General features: G+C 41.5%; 1 protein-coding gene across 1 annotated transcript; it reads left to right on the forward strand.

Annotated features, from left to right (window-relative positions):
* Nucleotides 1–3,506: 3,506 nt before the first annotated feature.
* LOC115546725 (NACHT, LRR and PYD domains-containing protein 3-like) lies at nt 3,507–20,385 on the forward strand (the record flags this gene model as incomplete). The annotated part of the gene is made up of 6 exons (XM_030360425.1): nt 3,507–3,833; nt 8,854–10,616; nt 11,156–11,304; nt 12,049–12,219; nt 18,188–18,358; nt 20,235–20,385. Coding segments are annotated over exons 1-6 (2,517 nt in total), but the record flags the coding sequence as incomplete, so codon positions are not given.
* Between the last annotated feature and the right edge of the window lie 932 nt (nt 20,386–21,317).

The raw sequence follows: 21,317 nt of genomic DNA on the forward strand, positions 1-21,317 counted from the left end.
CTATGCATAGCGCATCTCGTCGATATTGCTGTTTCGTGCTGCCAGCCTTTTAGTGAGATCAGAGAGTGTTGAGAAGGACAGTACCAAAATATCTTTGGTAAGATGGATATAAGAGAGACCCGCAGTGAATCCAACCCGGTCCACTTGACATCGGGTAGGTGCATGACAGTGGTACCGTAAAACGTCAATAGCCCGGGCTATTATTTGTTTTTTATCACTGAACTTTCAAACAAAACTCTTGCTCAGCAACGATGGGAAATAGCCTACTATCAAATGCATTATTTAAACCAGTATGAATATTTCCGTAGGCCTACATGTTTACCAGGCAGTTGAATAACGCCTGCACACACACACAGGCACGCACGCATGCAACACGCAGAGTGGTAATCGGGAGAGTTGGGAGAATTCCCTGTGGCCCGTTAACGTAATCGGGGGGCGCCGGGTCAACGTCGCAACCAATTCGATTTTGTCTAGAGGGGAGTAACTGAGCGCCCCCTCCCGAAGTGGTACAGCCCAGATCGGCCTTGAACTGTGATTGGTCAGAAAGACGTAACAGCTAATGACAACATTGAACTCTCATGCAGGCTCGAACAGAGTGACACACAAACACACACACACACACACACACATAGTTTTTCACCCACTCGGTATCCAGCTTGTTCCACGCTTAAAGCACCCAGGCTACTATGCGGCGAGCTGGGGCTCTCATGTTCTCCCCTGCTGTGTATTCCTATTCCGCATCCCCTGCCATCCAGTTGTCATACGATTCATGCAGACTGGTTTTGAACGGCTGATTCCATGGATGTACTTTGCGTGTGCCGTGTTTTCCCGCCGATGTGGCGAAGCTGTATGGTTATGCTGTTGAGAGCTTGAATAAATGCACTATATAAGTTGACTAGGAACAATTATTAAAGTTTAACATTTTGTTCAGCACATTTGACAACTGACAGATGCAATATTGTAGCCAGTGAAAATCGCAAAATTCTGACTTGTACATTAATGGGCAAATTTAGAATCATTAGTTGCAAAATGTTGCAAATTTGATTCTCTATGCAAAGCCCATCATGTCGATATTGCTGTTAAGTGCTGCTCTAGTTTGCACTGATTCAGGAGACCCGCAGTGAATTCAACCAGGTCCACTTGACATCTAGGCACATGAGTGTTTATTTGGCTACAGGCTTTTCTAATGTCTCATTTTGGCTGCTGTATGTGGTGCACTTTCCTATCCATAACGTAAACATTAACCTATTCAGTAGGCCTGCCCCAACGTGAGTCAGACATGACGATTTGTCTTTCCTTTACTTCTCAAACTACGTGACAATTGCATGTTCATCAGCCCGATTTTCAAATTTTCAGAGAAACCCCCAAACCCCCGTTTTAAAAGGACTCTTCTGGGCTACAGCCCCGGATGTTTTCAATATAGTGACGCTCTTCTCCGTAGTCTGTCTTCCACTCGTCACCCAGCGGTGCGTACCGTTCAGACAACACGAATCTCAGATATTCCACCACGATTTAACATGTCACACTGTCGGAAGACTGGCCACACTATAAGATTCACGTTTTGCAAGATATTTAGACCCTATTGAACCCCCCTAGAGGGATAATATCCTTCTCACCTTTTTCACCCCTGACCCGTTTTCATGCCTGACAATGATCAAGCGTCAGGTTAGGCGCGTTACTCGCGTTATCCAACGCGAGTAACGCGGTTGGTGTGGCCGTACCTTTAGATACTGTTTATGGTGTTGAGCGCCCGACCCCTACCTCTTCGTATGTGTGATGGTGCTGCCATCTTGTGGCTTTGTGCGGTTCTTACAGTTTATATGCTTGGTCCGGCTGCCTTGTGACTATGTGCGGATATTACAGCTTATATGCTTGGTCCTGCTTCCTTGTGGCTATGTGCGGATATTACAGCTCATTATTATATGTGCTGATTTGCGTCACAGAGGAGACAATTATTTTGAAGGGCAGAAGAGACTCTTACTTTGAAGACAGGTGTTTCGGCAGCTTGTCCTTCTTTCAAGACGCCGCGCGAGCCCAGGCGAGGGGGTATTTCAGACGTACGATCCAGTTCAGTCAAACAAAATCTATCGAAAATAGGAGCTCTTGTCCTTCTAATTATAACAAAAAATATATTATCCTAAGGTGTATGCGAGTTTCAGTGTGAATACAAACGAAAAGGTTATATTCAAGCGTGTGTCTTTGTATATAATTCGTATCGGCTATTCTTATTCGTGTTCGTATTCGTGTTTGTATTCGTGATTGTATTTGTGTTCTTGTTCTTGTCACGTCGCGTCCTGCTACGCGGTCCAATGCCGCCATCTAGTGGCTATGGGACGCTGGTGGGCCTCCTTCTCCCGCACCTGGACGTAATTATCCATAATGATCGTCCCTACTTCAGCCGGGGATTTCCTATCAGCCGGCGCCAGTTCGTCGCTACGTCTTTATATATTCTCCGGTCGCCGAACCCCTGCCTGCCTGACTACCCGCCTGCCGTCGCCCCCTTGCTTGCCTGTTATCGAACCCCTGCCTGTCTGACTCTCCTGCCGGTTCCTGATCCCTGCCTGTCTGACTCTCCTGCCGGTTCCTGATCCCCGCCTGTCTGACTCTCCTGCCTATTCCTGATCCCCGCCTGTCTGACTCTCCTGCCGGTTCCTGATCCCCGCCTGTCTGACTACCCCGCTGGTTCCTGATCCCTGCTTGTCTGACTACCTGCTTGTTACCGGACCCCTGCCTGCCCAACTACTCGCCTGTCTACGGAATAAAACCCCTTTCCTTTATTCCGTCTCCGTCTCCCTGTGTCCAGCATTTGGGTCCCCGCGTCTGTTCCGTGACAGTTCATGTTTGTATTCTTGTTTGTATTCGTGGTCAAAAAGCGATATAGCTCCCGACTGTGTATGGTGTTTTCCTAATGCGGCCCCCTAATGGGCCTCACATCCTGTTTACCTATATTGAGGCCATCTGATCCTCTTTAGCGCTGGTGCGCTTCTCCGCGTTAGTTACTCTGCTTAAGGTGGCCCGTGTTTCTTTTTTCAGTCAGTTGATCAATTCGTTCAGTTCATCAAAACTTTGTTTAAACGATTCTCTAATGCCAGTGACCTCCGTGATCATGTGGACAGCCCAGCCTTGTGTGTCTTTGTCTTCCATGATTTGTTTGGTAGCTCGCCAACTGGTATCACGCTGCTTTACAGTTTGTCTACTCTCTTTGCGATTTCCAACAACTGACATTAACGCGTCTTTATCTTAGGCACCTTTTCCGTTACTTTTAAGTGTGTTTACAAATATTTAGAGCAACAATAAAGGTCTATCACTTGCAGAGGAAGTTACCGTGCCACGCCTCGTAGTCACGTGACCTCAAGTTGAATTATTGATCTGAATTAGAAAAAAGATTTAAATGAACTTTCAAGGTTGTTCGTTTTAAGGACATTTGTGAGTTGTGAGTGAACAAGTTGGTGCAACAAACGGTTTTATCTTTACCCCAATAAAGATGAGTTTAATGAATCAAGTATCGTGTTTGCTCAATGTCATTTCATATTGCCTTTTGATTTCTCTTCCAGAGGAGCTTCGAAGGATCCGTTCTGAATTTGTGGAGGGAGTCTCAGGCCCAGTTATCAAAGGTCTCGTGGATGACCTTTGGCAGCAGAAGGTGTTAAGTACTGAGGAACAGGACTACGTGATTGAGGACCAGAAGGGCAAAGCAGACCAAGCACGTCGTCTGATCGACATGGTGATGGGGAAAGGGGAGAGAGCAAGTCAAGCGATGATTGATAGTATGAAGAAGAGGGACCAACACTTATGCTACACCCTGGATCTGATCTCTTCTCTTGCTGGTGTGGGTGAGTTGTAACCATGAATCTACTTTTTAAAGAAACGGTCTCTACCAGCTTTGTTTTGACAAGAGGGGAGCTTCTTTGTCCTTTAATCCACTGGGATCCAATGATTCATTATCATCCACTCGGGATTGCATTTGCGTGGAATACAATTTACCTTTTTTGAGAGGTAGGGGGGTTTACTTAGTGCTGCTGTATTCCTTGGCTCAATGGTGTTATTGCTAGCTTGACAGGATACCTTTTATAGTTTGGTAACCCTCACCTTAACCCCTCATACCCATTTCTAAAGGGGTAAAACTAAATCTATATTTTTGTTGAGTGGTATATCGTCAGAAGGTGGAACTTGACCTGCCTGTGTGTGGATTGTCTTTGTCTTTTTATAAAACCCGCTCTGCAGGGCGGGATCTGTCTGATGAGGGAGAGAATAAATATTACACTGATTGGCCCAAAGGTAGCGCTATAGCAACAGTCCAAAAATGCAAACTTTGAACAAACATATCTAATAACCTCTTTGACTTAGAGTCATGATCGTTTTTTAACACATGCATATCCTCATGGTGAACAAATACGCCTCAAGAACCTATAACTAAATTCCTTAAGGATCTTAGGTTTTTTCATTAACTTAATGCCAAAAGGCAAGGTTAACTTAAACCAATCCTCATCAAACTTGATGTAGTCAAAGGAACATGGGTCGGGCAGCAGAGGAGCACCTTCAGCAGAAGATTCCTCTCACCCAGATGCACCACAGAGCGCCACAGGAAATCATTCCTGCCTGTGGCCATTAAACTTTACAACGCCTCCCTTAGAATGTCAGACACCCCCCCTCCCTCTCTGCAATCTCTGACCTCAAACAAGGACTATAATTCTTGCACCTTTTGCACAATACTGTACAATACTTTTTGTACAGTGCTGTCTTTTATGTATGTATGTGTATATGTATATATATATATTGTCCTTAAATGTATGTTATTTGTATATTTGTATTTCTTAGGTTGTATCTTTTATGTATGTATATGTAGTTATATTATATGTATATATATATAATATTATATTTTATATTATATTTTATTCTTAATTTGTGTATGTATATCTGGAGTTCGTGACAAAAATAATTTCCCTCTGGGATTATTAAAGTATTTATCTATCTACCTATCTATCTATCTATTGGGAGCGGTAAAACAGGTAACTGAAAATGCAACCTCTCCAAATTGTACCCAGATCGGGCGATAGGGGGAGCTATATCAATGAACTGAAAATGCAGACTTTGAATGGACATATTATCTGACATTTTCTTTCTACAGTCATGAAATCTTGTAATCATTTGTACCTCCTCATGTTGAGCAAGTGTGCTTAGGAAACCCAGAACCTGTAACAAAATGGCGGCTGGACGTCAAAATTAGCCCCATCAATGATAGGTGACTAAAGGCGGGGTTAACTTGAGTCAATCATCACTGAACTTGGTGTATTTAAAGAAGCATAGGTCAAGGTTAATCAGGCTAAATTTCATCAAAATAGGACTGTAGGGGGCCCTAAAGTGAAATTTTGTTCGCCCATCAACAGATCAAAGCTGATGCTATTCAAGGGTTGTCAACCGTATGCAAACAAAACCGGTATTAATTGTGTTTGTCAGGGTCTTAATGGTCTGCGTCATGGTTGGGCTGGACGATATACCTTTAGTAAAATTTATACCAGTATATTTTTGAAAATCGCCATACCAGTATATTATATATTATTTTGATGTTGCCTTGCGAGCGCTATTTTATAAGGCCGAAAGCTGCTCTCTGAGCCTACAAGCCATGTTCAGCTGCTCAATCCCGCCCCTTATATGTATGTAGTGTTCTCCCACCCACGTTACGCATCACAACAAACTTTGAACAAAAACATGGCGGACACGGTGGTAGAGAGTACGGAACCCGTAAAGGGACATGGGGTAAAATATTTTTTTTTAATGTTTCTCGTGAGCACGAGAAAGTATCTGGTGCTCACGAGAAAGTATCGTGTGTGTGTGTGTGTGTGTGTGTGTGTGTGTGTGTGTGTGTGTGTGTGTGTGTGTGTGTGTGTGTGTGTGTGTGTGTGTGTGTGTGTGTGTGTGTGTGTGTGTGTGTGTGTGTGTGTGTGCGCATGGACCAGGGGACGTGTCCTCATGCGCCTCATGCGGTACACAAAGGGTTACATTCCCACTTCGGTACCGCCTCGCAACATACGTCTTCCTTTTTACACTGCCCAGCCGGTTCGGTCGCAGCTTCTCGTAAGGAAAGTTCCTCTGCGTCTTTCTCGTCTCTCGTCACTCCCCGTCTTCGTTTAATGCGCCTGCATCAGCTTCTCTCCCATGATGGTCAGCAGCTCGCGCTTTTCCCTGTCTTATCTGGTTATCACTCACTTGATACATCCTGTATAATCCAGATAACCCAACAGACACACGCACGCACAACCAGGTCACTATTCAGCGCATGAATTTGAGGAAAATTGTGAAATAGCAATTATAAAACAAAAATAGTAGGCTATACAATAATATTGCGTAGACTTCAATAGAATGAACACATGCTTCTCCAGCTAGAACTACTCATGCTGATATTGCTGCGTTGTCTCGGTCTAGACAATGCAGCAACACCTCAAGCCTTATTTTCCCGATAATGACCGGCGTTCTATACATTATCCCTTACATGTCTGTTGTTAAAGCACAGCTGTGCTTTGTTGAGCAAAAAACTAAATACTAAACCTAAATAAATGGTTGATGGTGAATACTTGTGGCTTGGAGTTAAAACTACACATTTTACCAGTTTTGTTCAAAATTTAGTTATAATATCGTATATCGCCATTCGAACAAAAAACATTGAGATATGAGTTTTGGTCCATCCCGCCCAGCCCAACGTCAGGGTCTTTAGGGTGCTTGTACATCGCCGCGTGGCAACCGCCCTTATCACCGCCTCGCTGCCGGAGGGTTCAGCGCGGCGGTGTGAAGGGCAAGGCGTTTTCAAAAGCGGCTGCTGCTGTTGCTGCTGCCGCTGAAAGTTTCAACACGGGGAAAGCTGAGCGGTAGGGCAAAATCTGTGCGCGTTCACGTGGGTGGCAACCGCTTCCTGGTCTACAGCCGCTTTTGTAACCGCCTCCCCTCTGCCGCCCTTCCCTCATTGAAATGAGGGAGGCTGCGAGCTGCCGCGCGGCGGAGTGAGAGCAGCTTAATGGTCTGTTAGGGTCTTAATGGTTGTCTTTCGGCTTGGCACCCGTAAAATGCTGCTTGCAGATTTAATTAGTATTGTTATTATTATTGTTATTATTATTATTATTTTAATGCATGGCATAGCCCACTACAGTATTCATTCATGCAGCCCCTATGGATTTTTCTTTTTTCCCACAATCGACTTGCTGTTTCACACATATGAACAATCTATGACATCATGTTTGCATGTTTGTGCTCTGTATAGCCTACGTGTGTGTAAGCTTATGTTACAGTTCCGACCTCCCTAGGCACGTCAAAATAGCAACACCAACTGCGCTATCCACTAGGGCACGCTAGGGCACACTTCTTTCAGTCAGTTGCACAACTGCTTAATCGATCTGTAAGATAGCATGTATCATTTGCGCGAAAACACGCCTCTGCTTTTCGACAACACGCCTCTTAGGGCGCAAGTTTAGTGGCGAGAGTTTGCTGCGGGGGGATATCAGCTTAACGCTGGGTGCAAACTAGCAACGATACATGTGTTGGTGTAGAAAGTCAATTGCGCTGGGTGAAAGATAGGGCCCAATTTGAGACTAATGCATTTCCAACTTCAATGTGGAGACAATTTTTCCTCTGGGGTTAAATGGTTTGATCCAGATATTTAGGTTTATAGTTGGGGTATTAGGTTAAATGGTTTGATCCAGATATGTAGGGTTTAAGTGGGGGTATCAGGTTAAACGGTTTGATCCAGATATGTAGGGTTATTTCTGTGTATCAGGTTAAACGGTTTGATCCAGATATGTAGGGTTATTTCCGTGTATCAAGTTAAATGGTTTGATCCAGATATGTAGGGTTATAGTGGGGGTGTGAGGTTAAATGATCTTATCCAGATATGTAGGGTTATAGTGGGGGTATCACCTCGTTACCATGGGTGCTTGAGCTCTGAGCAGCATTGGTGCTAGGGCTCTCAGCACTGTGGGTGCTAGGGCTCTCAGCCCCGTGGGTGCTAGGGCTCTCAGCCCCGTGGGTGCTAGGGCTCTCAGAACCGTGGGTGCTAGGGCTCTCAGCACCGTGGGTGCTAGGGCTCTCAGCACCGTGGGTGCTAGGGCTCTGAACTGAACTGAAAGAGACACCCTGACAACATTCAAATCTCTCCTCAAAACACATGTTCCCACTGGCCTGCTTGTTGTAATGACCCCCTACCATGGGTTCCCCTTGTATCCCCGTTGTGCTGCTGTTCTTACCCCCTCCCACCTGGGTCTCCTCACTGTTTTTACCCCCTCCTACCTGGGTCTCCTCACTGTTCTTACCCCCTCCTACCTGGGTCTCATCACTGTTCTTACCCCCTCATACCTGGTTCTCCTCACTGTTCTTACCCCCTTCTACTTGGGTCTTATGTCTTGTTTTGATCATGCTGTTGGCGATGCAGCTCTTGCTGCTTTTGTCTCTAGATTTTTGGTGTTTTATGAATTGTAAGGTGACCTTGGGTGTCAAGAAAAGCGCCTTGAAATAAAATGTTATTCAATTAAATTATTATTAATAATATTAAACATAAACTGCAGATAAACAGCAGAATAACTCAGTGGAAGAGATGCAACACTATCTTGTTATATCAGCATGTCATTTTAAACCGATTCACTATCATTATAACTACCATTAGACCAATCATTATTGCTGTGGAAAAAAGGAAATAGTCATGAACATTTTGAATCTGTGACATGCAGTCTTTATCACGACCAGCTCCTCCAACCAGAAGTTATGAAGCAACTAAATATCATGAAGTTGATAATTCAAAAGGAAACATTGACATGTTCCCAGTGATGCCACCATCCACTAAATTATGTCTTCTGTTGTTTTCTCATTTAGAATCTGCTGCTGTCGAGTGCCAACAAAAAATCAAGTCTAATTTAAAGATTAAGTTATGTTGTGTGTTCGAGGGAATCGCTAAAGCAGGACATCCACAACCTCTGAATGACATCTATATAGAGCTCTTCATCACTGAGAGAGGCAGTGGAGAGGTCAACAAGGAACATGAAGTCACACTGATTGAAAAAGCTTCCAGGACACCAGTCCAGGAGCAAACACCAATCAGATGTGGAGACATCTTTAAACCCTTACCTCGAAAAGGTATATCAAACAGGAACATTTTGACAACTGGAGTGGCCGGCATTGGTAAAACCATCTTAACACATAAGTTAACTCTGGACTGGGCTGAAGGCAACGCCAACCAAGACATAGACTTCACGTTTCTCTTAACTTTCAGAAAGCTGAGTTTACTAACAAAGAAAGAGTATAGCTTAGTGGAACTTATTCATCACTTCTTTAGTGAGACTAAAGATGCAGAAATTTGCAGATACGACCTGTTCCAAGTTGTCTTCATCTTAGATGGTCTAGATGAGTTTCGAATTCCTCTGGACTTCGAGCGCACCCCAATCTTGACTGATGTCACAAAGTCCACCACGGTAGACGTGCTGCTGACGAACCTCATCAGGGGCGAACTGCTTCCCTCTGCTCGCATCTGGATAACCACACGCCCTGCGGCAGCCAATCAGATCCCTGATGACTGTGTTCACATGGTGACAGAGGTGAGAGGGTTCACCAACCAACAGAAGGAGGAGTACTTCAGGAAGAGATTCAGAGACAAGGCACTGGCCAGCAAAATCATCTCTCACATAAAAAAATCACGAAGCCTCCAAATCATGTGTCACATTCCAGTCTTCTGTTGGATCATTGCTACAGTTCTGGAGAACATCTTAAAAAAAACCCAGAAAGTAGAAGAGATGCCCAAGACCTTGACTCAGATGTACAGCCACTTCCTGAGGGTTCAGTCCAAACAAGCGGACAGGAAGTATCGTTCGATAGATGAAAAAGATCCACTGTGGAGTTCAGAGAGCAAGGATATCATTTTTAAACTGGGAGAACTGGCTTTTAACCAGCTGGTGAAAGGCAACCTGATCTTCTACGAGGAAGACTTGGCAGACTGTGGCATCGACATCAAAGCAGCCTCAGTGTACTCAGGAGTGTTCACCCAGATATTTAAAGAGGAGTGTGTTCTGTACCAGGACAAGGTGTTCTGCTTTGTCCATCTGAGCCTCCAGGAGTTTCTGGCTGCCCTTTATGTCTTTCTGGCCTTCATCAAAGATGGTGTCAATCTGCTCTCAGAAAAACCACCCAACTCTGGGGAAGATAAACTCCTCCTCCTCTACCAGAGGGCTGTGGACAAGGCCTTACAGAGTAAGAACGGACAACTGGACTTGTTCCTCCGCTTCCTTCTGGGCCTCTCTCTGGAGACCAATCAGATTGTCCTACGAGGTCTGCTGGAACCGACAGGAACGAGCTCACTGACCAATACAAAAACAGTGTCTTACATCAAGGTGAAGATAGGTGGATATCTCTCTCCAGAGAGAAGCATCAACCTGTTCCACTGTCTGAATGAGCTGAACGACCGTTCTCTAGTGAAGGAGATCGAACATTACCTGACATCAGGAAGTCTCTCCGAAGAATCTCTCTCCCCTGCTCAGTGGTCAGCTCTGGTCTTCATCTTACTGACATCAGAAGAGGAGCTGGACGTGTTTGACCTGAAGAAATACTCTGCTTCAGAGAAGGGTCTTCTGAGGCTGCTGCCAGTGGTCAAAGCCTCTAAAACATCTCTGTAGGTTCACTCGTAACAGGAATTAAAATACACACTACACAATATACATAAAACTAAAATATAAGGTTAAGATAATATGCAAAAGATCTCTAAATTCATAACAACATTTTTTACTATTCTACTCACAACAGAATAAAGTTAAGTTAAGTTATAGAATAATATTCAAAACATCTCTGTAGGTGTCCTATTAACGTGTATTACAGTACACATAAGAGAATATTCAGAACAATAGAACAAAGAAGTAGTTTTCATTTACAATTACAATTTACAATTAGGGCATTTAGCAGACGCTTTTATCCAAAGCGACTTACATCGCTTAATACACACATTTAAAAACATTTTCAATCTCAACTAAAGAACTATTTTACATTTCACATTGAATATTTAATGAACTTTTATACACCTAATTATTTATTATTTTTTGTTAAACTTATTAAATTCCTTCAAAGGTTTAGGTTATTTTACAGTTCCGAACATGTTTATTTTGTGTGAAGGCTCAATGGCTGTCCGCTGTCAGAGAGATGCTGTGAAGCTCTGGCCTCAGTTCTCAGCTCCAGCTCTAGTCTGAGAGAGCTGGACCTGAGTACCAATGATCTGAAGGATTCACGAGTGAAGCTGCTCTCTGCTGGACTGGGGAGTCCACACTGTACACTGGAAACTCTCAGGTCAGTTTTAATCAATGTGCAGATACACCACAATCCATATCAGAGAACAGTTATATTACTCAGCTGATAACTCAGTATCTGTGGTGACCACATTAATGACTTTGGTATCGTAGAAATGCTACATCTTGTTGTTGAGGCGGATATAGTTATAGATCCATATGCTTGCAAATTTTTAATTATAAAAACAAACATGAACACAAAATATAACGATAGTGTCTCCCGCGTACGGGACGGTGATAGTTGAGAGTCTGAACTGTACACTGGACACTCTCAGGTCAGTTTTACCCAATGGTCACCCACAATAACACAAAAAGGTTCAATATCAGAAGACATTTAACAGATTTACATCCACAAAGGTTAGGTCATGAATACATTGTTTTCATAAGAATAACTCAACCATATTTATATTTTTGTTGGCATGACAGTTTAGGTACACATTATATTCTTAGTATGTTAATGATGGTATAATGTGTATGTTGCATAATATTATTATTCTGATTATCATGTAGACAGACAGTAAAGTGTGGTTTAGAGTTGTTTGATAAAGTTTAATAAACACAGATATAAAACTATGTTTCAGTGAAGTATAATGATAATTTTTTCTTGATAATTTAACATCTGTGTGAAATCTTTGTCTTGATATTTTAAGATCCGGGTTATTCTTATTATTTGTTATTTCATGTATTTAAAAAAACTGGTCATTTAATTTCAGTTCCTAACAGGTTGTGTTTATTTTGTGTGAAGGCTCAATGGCTGTCATCTGTCAGAGAGATGCTGTGAAGCTCTGGCCTCAGTTCTCAGCTCCAGCTCTAGTCTGAGAGAGCTGGAGCTGAGTACCAATGATCTACAGGATTCAGGAGTGAAGCTGCTCTCTGCTGGACTGGGGAGTCCACACTGTACACTGGAAACTCTCAGGTCAGTTTTAATCGATGTGCAGATACACCACAATCTATGAGGGGCCGCCTGGGACAGAATTCATACTTGGTCTTACACACACCATAATACTCTCTCACATACACTATTATACTCTCTCACATTCACTTATATACTCTCTCACATACACTACTATTCTCTCTCACATATACTACTATTCTCTCTCACATACGCTACTATACTCTCTCACATACACAACTATACACTCTCATACTTACATGTAAAAGGAGTTTAATAGTTTGAATGAAACGGAAGTGAGTTTGAATGAAACGGAAGTGAGTTTGAATGAAACGGAAATGAGTTTTATTCCTCGGTTCCTGTTGGGGTGGGCCGCCTGTCAATCATAGTGGCACTGGCACACATTGGTCCCTATGTAGTCTGGCTGAACGGAAGTGGACAGCGTCTATTGCCTAGCGTCGGATTGGGCTGCGAGTCCTCCCCTTCCGGTTGCTGGCGTTCCCGTATTGTGCTCCCCCTCAAACTCGGAAACTAGGCAGTATGGCGAGTTTTGAAGAGGACTTTGAAGGCGCTGTAAAGTTGGCATGTTTGGCTCTTTCCGTCGAAAATTGCAAAGAACTGCAAAAGATTTGCTTACAGCATTTGCTGAGGAAGAAAGATGTTCTATTTTGCATGGACACCGCTGCTGCTTCCCGGCCCGCCCTGTTTCCCCACGGATAGACGGCTCGAGGTAGCGTGGCTCCAGACCATTCTACTTGCTGTAGTTTGGTCTGGCTTTGCGAGACTAGTCCCTATGTGGCTCCGCGCCCGCCGCCCAGTATTGCCATATTGGGCGGTTTTCCGCCCAATTGGGCTTCCTTTGTTTACGTCAGGCGGGGAAAAAATACCTTGGGTGGGTGTATACAATTTGGGCTGCTTCTGTCCACATTTGGCGAGTTTTTATTATTGTGAAAAATATTTTAAATATTAATATTATATAAATGTGGCGTACGTAGCTTTAATATGGCGAATGGAAAGGAGTTTGCGAGAAATATGGTCACGTAAATAAAATATACAAATGAACAGAGCTTTGTCTACCCGCAACCTTTTATTGATTGAGTCTAAAACGTTCTCATTGATTCAGCCAATGAGAGTACTACAGCAGGTAGCAATCGCGTTGCCATGGCACATGGGTAAACAAATGGGCACCACCACACAAGTTAACCAACGATCGCTGGTAGGCTTCAATATCATGCAAGCACTTTGTTTTATTTTTATTTTGTTCTACATCACAATTGCAAGCTTTAATAAAGTATTGTTTTTACCTACCATTACGAGTCTCGTTTGGTCTAGTAGGGAATTCGCACAATGGTGATTCACTGCTTATTATCTATGTTATTAGCGCTACTTGGAAGACGCCTTTTAATTCTTACTGCACCCCATTATGTATTAAGGATATTTATGTAAAAAAAGGCACATATGTGCTTTATATTAATATTTACACTTGGGCAATTTCGTATTTTTTTTTAATCTGCATCATTTCAATTGGCAATTTGACCGTGACGTCAGTTCAGCAAAAATTCAAAAAGTAAGGTTACTAAAATGTATAACCTATCACTAAATTTCGGCAAATTAGATGTTTTTACCTAATATATAAAAGGAGCATCAAGTGTACTGGAACTTTTTCGGCAAGGTGTAGAGAATTTTGGCCTGCCCTTGAGAGTACGCTGTGATCATGGCATGGAGAACACAGGCGTTGCCCGGTATATGCTGGAAAAAAGAGGGTTAAATAGTGTCATCACTGGACGCAGTGTGTGTTCACAACCAGAGGATTGAGCGGTTGTGGGCAGAGTCAAACAGAGTTGTCTCCTTCTACTACGGTGATCTCTTCTCCTTCATGGAAAATTAGGGCATACTGAATTCTACAAATGAACTGCACTTATTTTGTCTACACTACATCTATTTGCCAAGAGTTCAAAGGTCAACTGCAGAATTCAGAAACCAGTGGAACAACCATGGATTATCTACAAAGGGATACCAAACGCCTCTTCAACTGTGGCTGAGAGGTGGAGAGGCAATGCAGAACATTTTAGTTGGGAGTGACAACTCTGAAATGAATGAATACCCCCCAGTACATTTTGAGACTTCAAACAATGTTGTTGTTCCAGTAAATGATTTTATGTTCAATGAAACAGTTGTAAACAGGATTACACAAAATGTAGACCCACTAACCGATGACGGCAATCATGGCATTCAATTATTTTTGAGTCTGGTGAACTCTCTTAACGTGTCAAGGAAATTAGGACACTATTGGGGGGGGGGTTAAAGGAGAAATCCGGTTTAAAATGGATCTGGGATATGTTAAATATGATAACGAGATGGGATGTTTGTTTAGGAGCACAAATGCGCATGTAGATGCATTCTTAAATTGTCTGTTTTTAGCCGATTCTACCAAAACGCTATAAACTTGGAACCATGGGGGCATCATCTCATGGTAAAAACGAAATCGCTATTTTAAACCACTTAAAAGGCTAGAAGTAGCCCGACACTTCTAGACGATGACATTTTATACACACAATACCATCAGTAGTTCACCCGTCGACGCCATTTTGGATTTAAGACTCGATAAGTATCTTGGCGAACACAGAGCTTGTGTGTTGTTCACGGATGTCACAAGCTCTGTGTTCGTCAATCTACCTATCAGCCATCAACAGTTCGATACTGTAACAATGAGTTGAAAATTATGAAAATTAGTTTGCTAAAATACATCAATGGAATAGCTTATGATGGGCATTATGTTGAAATTCCAGTATCAGTACCTTGTATCCATAGGAATTTTTTCTTTAAAGGCTTGCTCTATCTCCATGATGACGGTCCGGCTGTTCCAGGACTTGTGTATTTCGAATGCATTCAATATGAAGCCTCTATCATGTCGTTTTCTCTGTGTTTTATGTTTACACACTAGGTCCCAAGATGAGCTTGGTAACAATATCACATCTTTTAGGAAGGTAGGGTGGTTTGGGGTAGAAGGTTGTTACGTATTTTAGGAACACAAGCTGTATTTCCCTCACTTAACCAATAGGGGGTAGGACCAAATATATAAGCCGTAAATACTACACATAGCCACAAGGGAAAGCAGGACATTACTGAAGGCTGCAATAGATACTTTAGCCACAGAGGGCAGCATCACAGACCAGGCGAGGAAAACCGAGGATTACGTCACACCGGTTCCTCTCCAAGTCTTCCGGTCCTCGCTGAGTCCATAAAGAAGTCCACCTGGCCATGAAAACCTTAGAACTCTCCCGGCAGCGATTACCATACGTGGGTTTGTGGTTAGGATCAGCTAGGAGAACACTCTCGCACGTGCTAAGGCACATCTCCAATCTCTCTTTACTTCAGAGCATCAGTTTACCATACCGAAAATACTTTATACAAATAAAGTCTCTTTAAAGCTATTCCTTTGGATTCGACCCCTCTTCCAAGAAGAACATTGCAAGGTCTACAAAAAGAAAACATTACATACAGCCATTACCAAACAAATCGACATACAATGCGATTAATGATTGATTCTATTAAATATTAAAAACAAACAATGAAGCTTTCCAGGTTCAGTTAGTAAGTAATCTACAGTAAAATAACTGATAAGAGTACAACAATAGGCCATTTTCTCGCTAGTGTCCAGCTTATGTACTTGTGAAGCATATTGGTAGATTTATACAAATGGCAATATGTTCTGCAATCAACAACTCAATCTGAAATGAAATTGTGTCTACTGTATAAATGAAGGTAAATGCATAAATAAGAGAGAAGCTTGCATCATGATTCATCTTAATGGCAAGAGAAACATCATCACCTAGCCAGATGCTTGCAACTCAGCAGCTAGGCCAGCTACCCAGCCAATTCTAGAGCTTTCTCATTTAGCACTAGACTTGCTGTAAACACCATACTCTGATCTGATGTCTCCATACCCAAATATAGACGAAATCCAATAAATGCAGAACTACACTGTAACAACCTGCGCATTGAATAGCAAATTACTAAATGTGTTTGAAATCGAACAACTTTGGGTACGCCTAGGTAGCCTTAGCCTACTACCAATATTCTTCCATAACTGCTGCTGCTAGCTTTTTCTCCTAGTGAAAGTCAAAGTCAAATGTATTTGAATATACAGTCAGTGCGTTTACATGCAGAGTCATTATCAGATATAAAAATAGAATAAGACCTCAACCGGACTTTTTCGCGTTCTGCACGAAAAAAGTCTGACACTCATGCTGTGGGACTCGATTCAATAAATAAAAGTATGTGAGCATGAGCACGAAATCGCGTGATGCCGGTTTGTTCACACAGCGGAGTTATCAATGGAAAATGGCCCGTGTAATGTCGGTGGCCACTAGCACTAGCGATTAGTCAGTGCTAACGTCACGACCTTGCTAACAGGAATTTGGGGAGACACTGCAGATAGGAGGACGTTAATAAACGTAAAAAGAATAAAAGAGTCATTGGCTATATTTTAATCAACCTACCTCCTCCTGGTGGATCTCGACGGCCAGCCGCCGAAATTCTGTCTGGTTTGGTAATGGGGTCCTCCGGTAGAACAAGAAGCGCCAGGGCCTGAATTTGCAGTTTGACCCCTGAATAATCTCTGCATCTCAGAGCTCTGCTGGGCCTGGTTTAATTGATGAGAGATGGTGGACAATGTCTCACCAGTGCCTAAAATGTTGTTAAGTAGACCAACAGCTTCTGTGAGTCTCTCTCTATCCATCGCGAGTGCAAAAGTGGCGCAGTATTTTGACCGCCAGAACAGAAGCTGCCGCTTCTTTTGTCAGCCAATCAGGAACTGAGGAATCAAACTCCCTTCCGTTTTATTCAAACTCACTTCCGTTTCATTCAAACTCACCCCTGTTTCATTCAAACTCTCTTACATACACTACTATACTCTCTTACATACACTACTATACTCTCTTACACACACTACTATACTCTCTTACATACACTACTATACTCTCTCACATACACTACTATTCTCTCACATACATTACCATACTCTCTCACATACACTACTATACTCTCTCACATACACGACTATACACTCATACTTACATGTAAAAGGAGTTTAATAGTGTGTGTGTGAGTATAGTGGTGTACATGCAAGATTATAATAGTGTGTGCAAGACCAAGTATGAATTCTGTCCCAGGCGGCCCCTCATAACAATCCATATCAGAGAACAGTTATATTACTCAGCTGATAACTCAGTACCTGTGGTGACCACATTAATGACTTTGGTATCATAGAAATGCTACATCTTGTTGTTGAGGTGGATATAGTTATAGATCCGTATGCTTGCAAATTTTTTATTATAAAAACAAACATGAACACAAAATATAACGATAGTGTCTCGCGTACGGGACGGTGATAGTTGAGAGTCCGTACTGTACACTGGAAACTCTCAGGTCAGTTTTAACCAATGTGCAGATACACCACTGTAGTGAAGAGTAGGTTCTACTGGAGCCACGAACCACCAGGAAACAATGGTTCATTTACCCAATCGTCACCCACAATAACACCAAAAGGTTCAATATCAGAAGACATTTAACAGATTTTCATCCAGAAAGGTTAGGTCATTAATACATTGTTTTCATAAGAATAACTCAAACATATTTATATTTTTGTTGGCATGACAGATTGGGTACACATTATATTCTTCGTATGCTAATGATGGTATAATGTGTATGTTGCATAAGATTAATATTCTGATTATCATGTAGTCAGACAGTAAAGTGTGGTTTAGAGTTGTTTAATAAAGTTTAGTAACCACCTACTAATAAAACTATGTTTAAGTGAAGTATGATGATTTTGCTTGATAATTTAACATCTGTGTGAAATCTTTGTCTTGATATTTTAAGATCCGGGTAATTCATATTATTTGTTATTTCATATATTAAAAAAAACTGTTTATAATTCTTCTATAATTTAATTACAGTTCCTAACAGGTTGTGTTTATTTTGTGTGAAGGCTCAATGGCTGTCTTCTGTCAGAGAGATGCTGTGAAGCTCTGGCCTCAGTTCTTAGCTCCAGCTCTAGTCTGAGAGAGCTGGACCTGAGTACCAATGATCTGAAGGATTCAGGAGTGAAGCTGCTCTCTGCTGGACTGGGGAGTCCACACTGTACACTGGAAACTCTCAGGTCAATTTTAACCAATGTGCAGATACACCACTGTAGTGAAGAGTAGGTTCTACTGGAGCCACGAACCACCAGGAAACAAGGGTTTATTTACTTGACTTTATTTTGCAAGCAAAGTTGTTTTGTCATGATGATTGCCATGATGAATGTCATGTTTCTAGACAGAAAGAAAGATGAATTATAATATCTCTCTTGACAAACATAAATATGGCCTTAAAATCAAATGAAATACTTCGACATTGCAGTACTTCATAACATAATTTAACAAGTAAAGATTAGCCATTAAACCATCACAATCATTACTTAAACAAACAATAATCCAATGAGTAAAGGGGAACTTACAGTGAAGGGAATTCAAAAGACACACGGCAAACACCTTCAAACACTCAGTTGTGGTGAGGATGTGGTGAGAACAAAGGGGGGATGGCCTAACTAAGCCTCTATTTATAGTGGGAGGAGCTATTGAATACCCTGAATAACCACTTGGTGTCCCTTGTGGAGGGGAGGTCAAGCTGAATAAACTTGCGGTTTCTAACACCACAATCCATATCAGAGAACAGTTATATTACTCAGCTGATAACTCAGTACCTGTGGTGACCACATTAATGACTTTGGTATCATAGAAATGCTACATCTTGCTGTTGAGGTGGATATAGTTATAGATCCATATGCTTGCAAATTTTTAATTATAAAAAACAAACATGGACACAAAATATAGCGATAGTGTCTCCCATGTACGGGACGGTGATAGTTGAGAGCAGGGTGGAATACAGGGGGTCTTGGGAGGGTCTGAGACCTGTAGTTGGACCCTTAAGACCCCCTCAAAGCCTGAACAGCAACATTTTGGAGGGTCTATCAAAATAAATATGTCAAACTTGCAATTGTCAAACAAATTGTATTTTCAAAGGAATTTCAAAGGACAAAGGAGGGGAGTACTTTATTCTCTGAAGAGATCGCCCAGCTAAATGATGTTTAGACATTTACTTCTCAGTTGTTTGACGGTTAAAGGAGTGTGGGACAGAGAGTATGTGGGGATGGTTTTATTGGTGTTTCTGTTTGTGTCGGGATGTTTTGGTTGGAAACCGTAGTCTTCTCCACTCCCTATAATGGTACCAGGACTTTTTCTTGCACGCGTTAAGAGCGAAGAGTCTATTGTGTTGCCACACTGAGCCCAGACAGGTCTGCAACGTTTATGACGGCATATCAGCCACAAATGCTGTCTTTGCTCTCTTTGTGTTTTCCTGCTCGCTCTGATATTTTTCTTCTCTCAACACAATGAACGTAATATTGGATAAAACTTCTCATACAAAACATCTAGATGCACTGATATCATGGATTACAATACAATACACAATATACTACAATAAATGTAACATTAATATACAAATTGCTTTACAAACCTGCCGTTTTCTTTTAGAAAAGGTCATTGAATCAGGATGGCTTTTAACTCACTTTATTTGGTACATCCAGAAAGGTTAGGTCATAAATACATTGCTTTCATGAGAATAACTCAACATATTTATATTTTTGTTGGCATGACAGTTAGGTACACATTATATTCTTAGTTTGTTAATGATGGTATAATGTGTATGTTGCATAACATTATTATTCTGTTTATCGTGTAGTCAGACACTAAAGTGCTTTTTAGAGTTGTTAAATAAAGTTTAATAACAACCTATTAATAAAATTGTATGTTTAAGTGAATTATAATGATAATTTTTGTTTGATAATTTTAACATCTGTGTGAAATCTTTGTCTTGATATTTTAAGATCCGGGTTATTCATATTATTTGTTATTTCATGTATTTAGAAAAACTGTTTATAATTCTCCTATCATTTAATTTCAGTTCTTAACAGGTTGTGTTTATTGTCTGTGAAGGATCAATGGCTGTCATCTGTCAGAGAGATGCTGTGAAGCTCTGGCCTCAGTTCTCAGCTCCAACTCCTCTAGTCTGAGAGAGCTGGAGCTGAGTTCCAATAATCTACAGGATTCAGGAGTGAAGGTGCTCTCTGCTGGACTGGGGAGTCCACACTGTACGCTGGAAACTCTCAGGTCAGTTTTATTCAATTTGCAGATACACCACAATCCATATCAAAGAAACAGTTATATTACTCAGCTGATAACTCAGTACCTGTGGTGACCACATTAATGACTTTGGTATCATAGAAATGCTACATCTTGTTGTTGAGGTGGATATAGTTATAGATCCATATGCTTGCAAATTTTTAATTATAAAAACAAACATGAACACAAAATATAACGAATTGTCTCCCGTGTACGGGACGGTGATAGTTGAGAGTCCGAACTGTACACTGGACACTCTCAGATCAGTTTACCCAATGCTCACCCTCAATAACACCAAAAGGTTCAATATCAGAAGACATTTAACAGATTGTACATCACAAAGGTTAGGTCATTAATACATTGTTTTCATAAGAATAACTCAAACATATTTATATTTTTGTTGGCATGACAGTTTAGGTACACATTATATTCTTAGTATGTTAATGATGGTATAATGTGTATGTTGCATAAGATTATTATTCTGATTATCATGTAGTCAGACAATAAAGTGTGGTTTAGAGTTGTTTAATAAAGTTTAATAACCACCTATTAATAAAACTATGTTTAAGTAAAGTAAGATGATAATTTTTGCTTGATAATTTAACATCTGTGTGAAATATTTGTCTTGATATTTTAAGATCTGGGTTATTCATATTATTTGTTATTTCATATATTTAAAAAAAACTGGTTATAATTCTCCTATAATTTAATTACATTTCCTAACAGGTTGTGTTTATTTTGTGTGAAGGCTCAATGGCTGTCATCTGTCAGAGAGATGCTGTGAAGCTCTGGCCTCAGTTCTCAGCTCCAGCTCTAGTCTGAGAGAGCTGGAGCTGAGTACCAATGATCTGCAGGATTCAGGAGTGAAGCTGCTCTCTGCTGGACTGGGGAGTCCAC

This window comes from Gadus morhua, chromosome 7, assembly GCF_902167405.1.
Source record: "Gadus morhua chromosome 7, gadMor3.0, whole genome shotgun sequence".
Taxonomy (NCBI): domain Eukaryota; kingdom Metazoa; phylum Chordata; class Actinopteri; order Gadiformes; family Gadidae; genus Gadus; species Gadus morhua.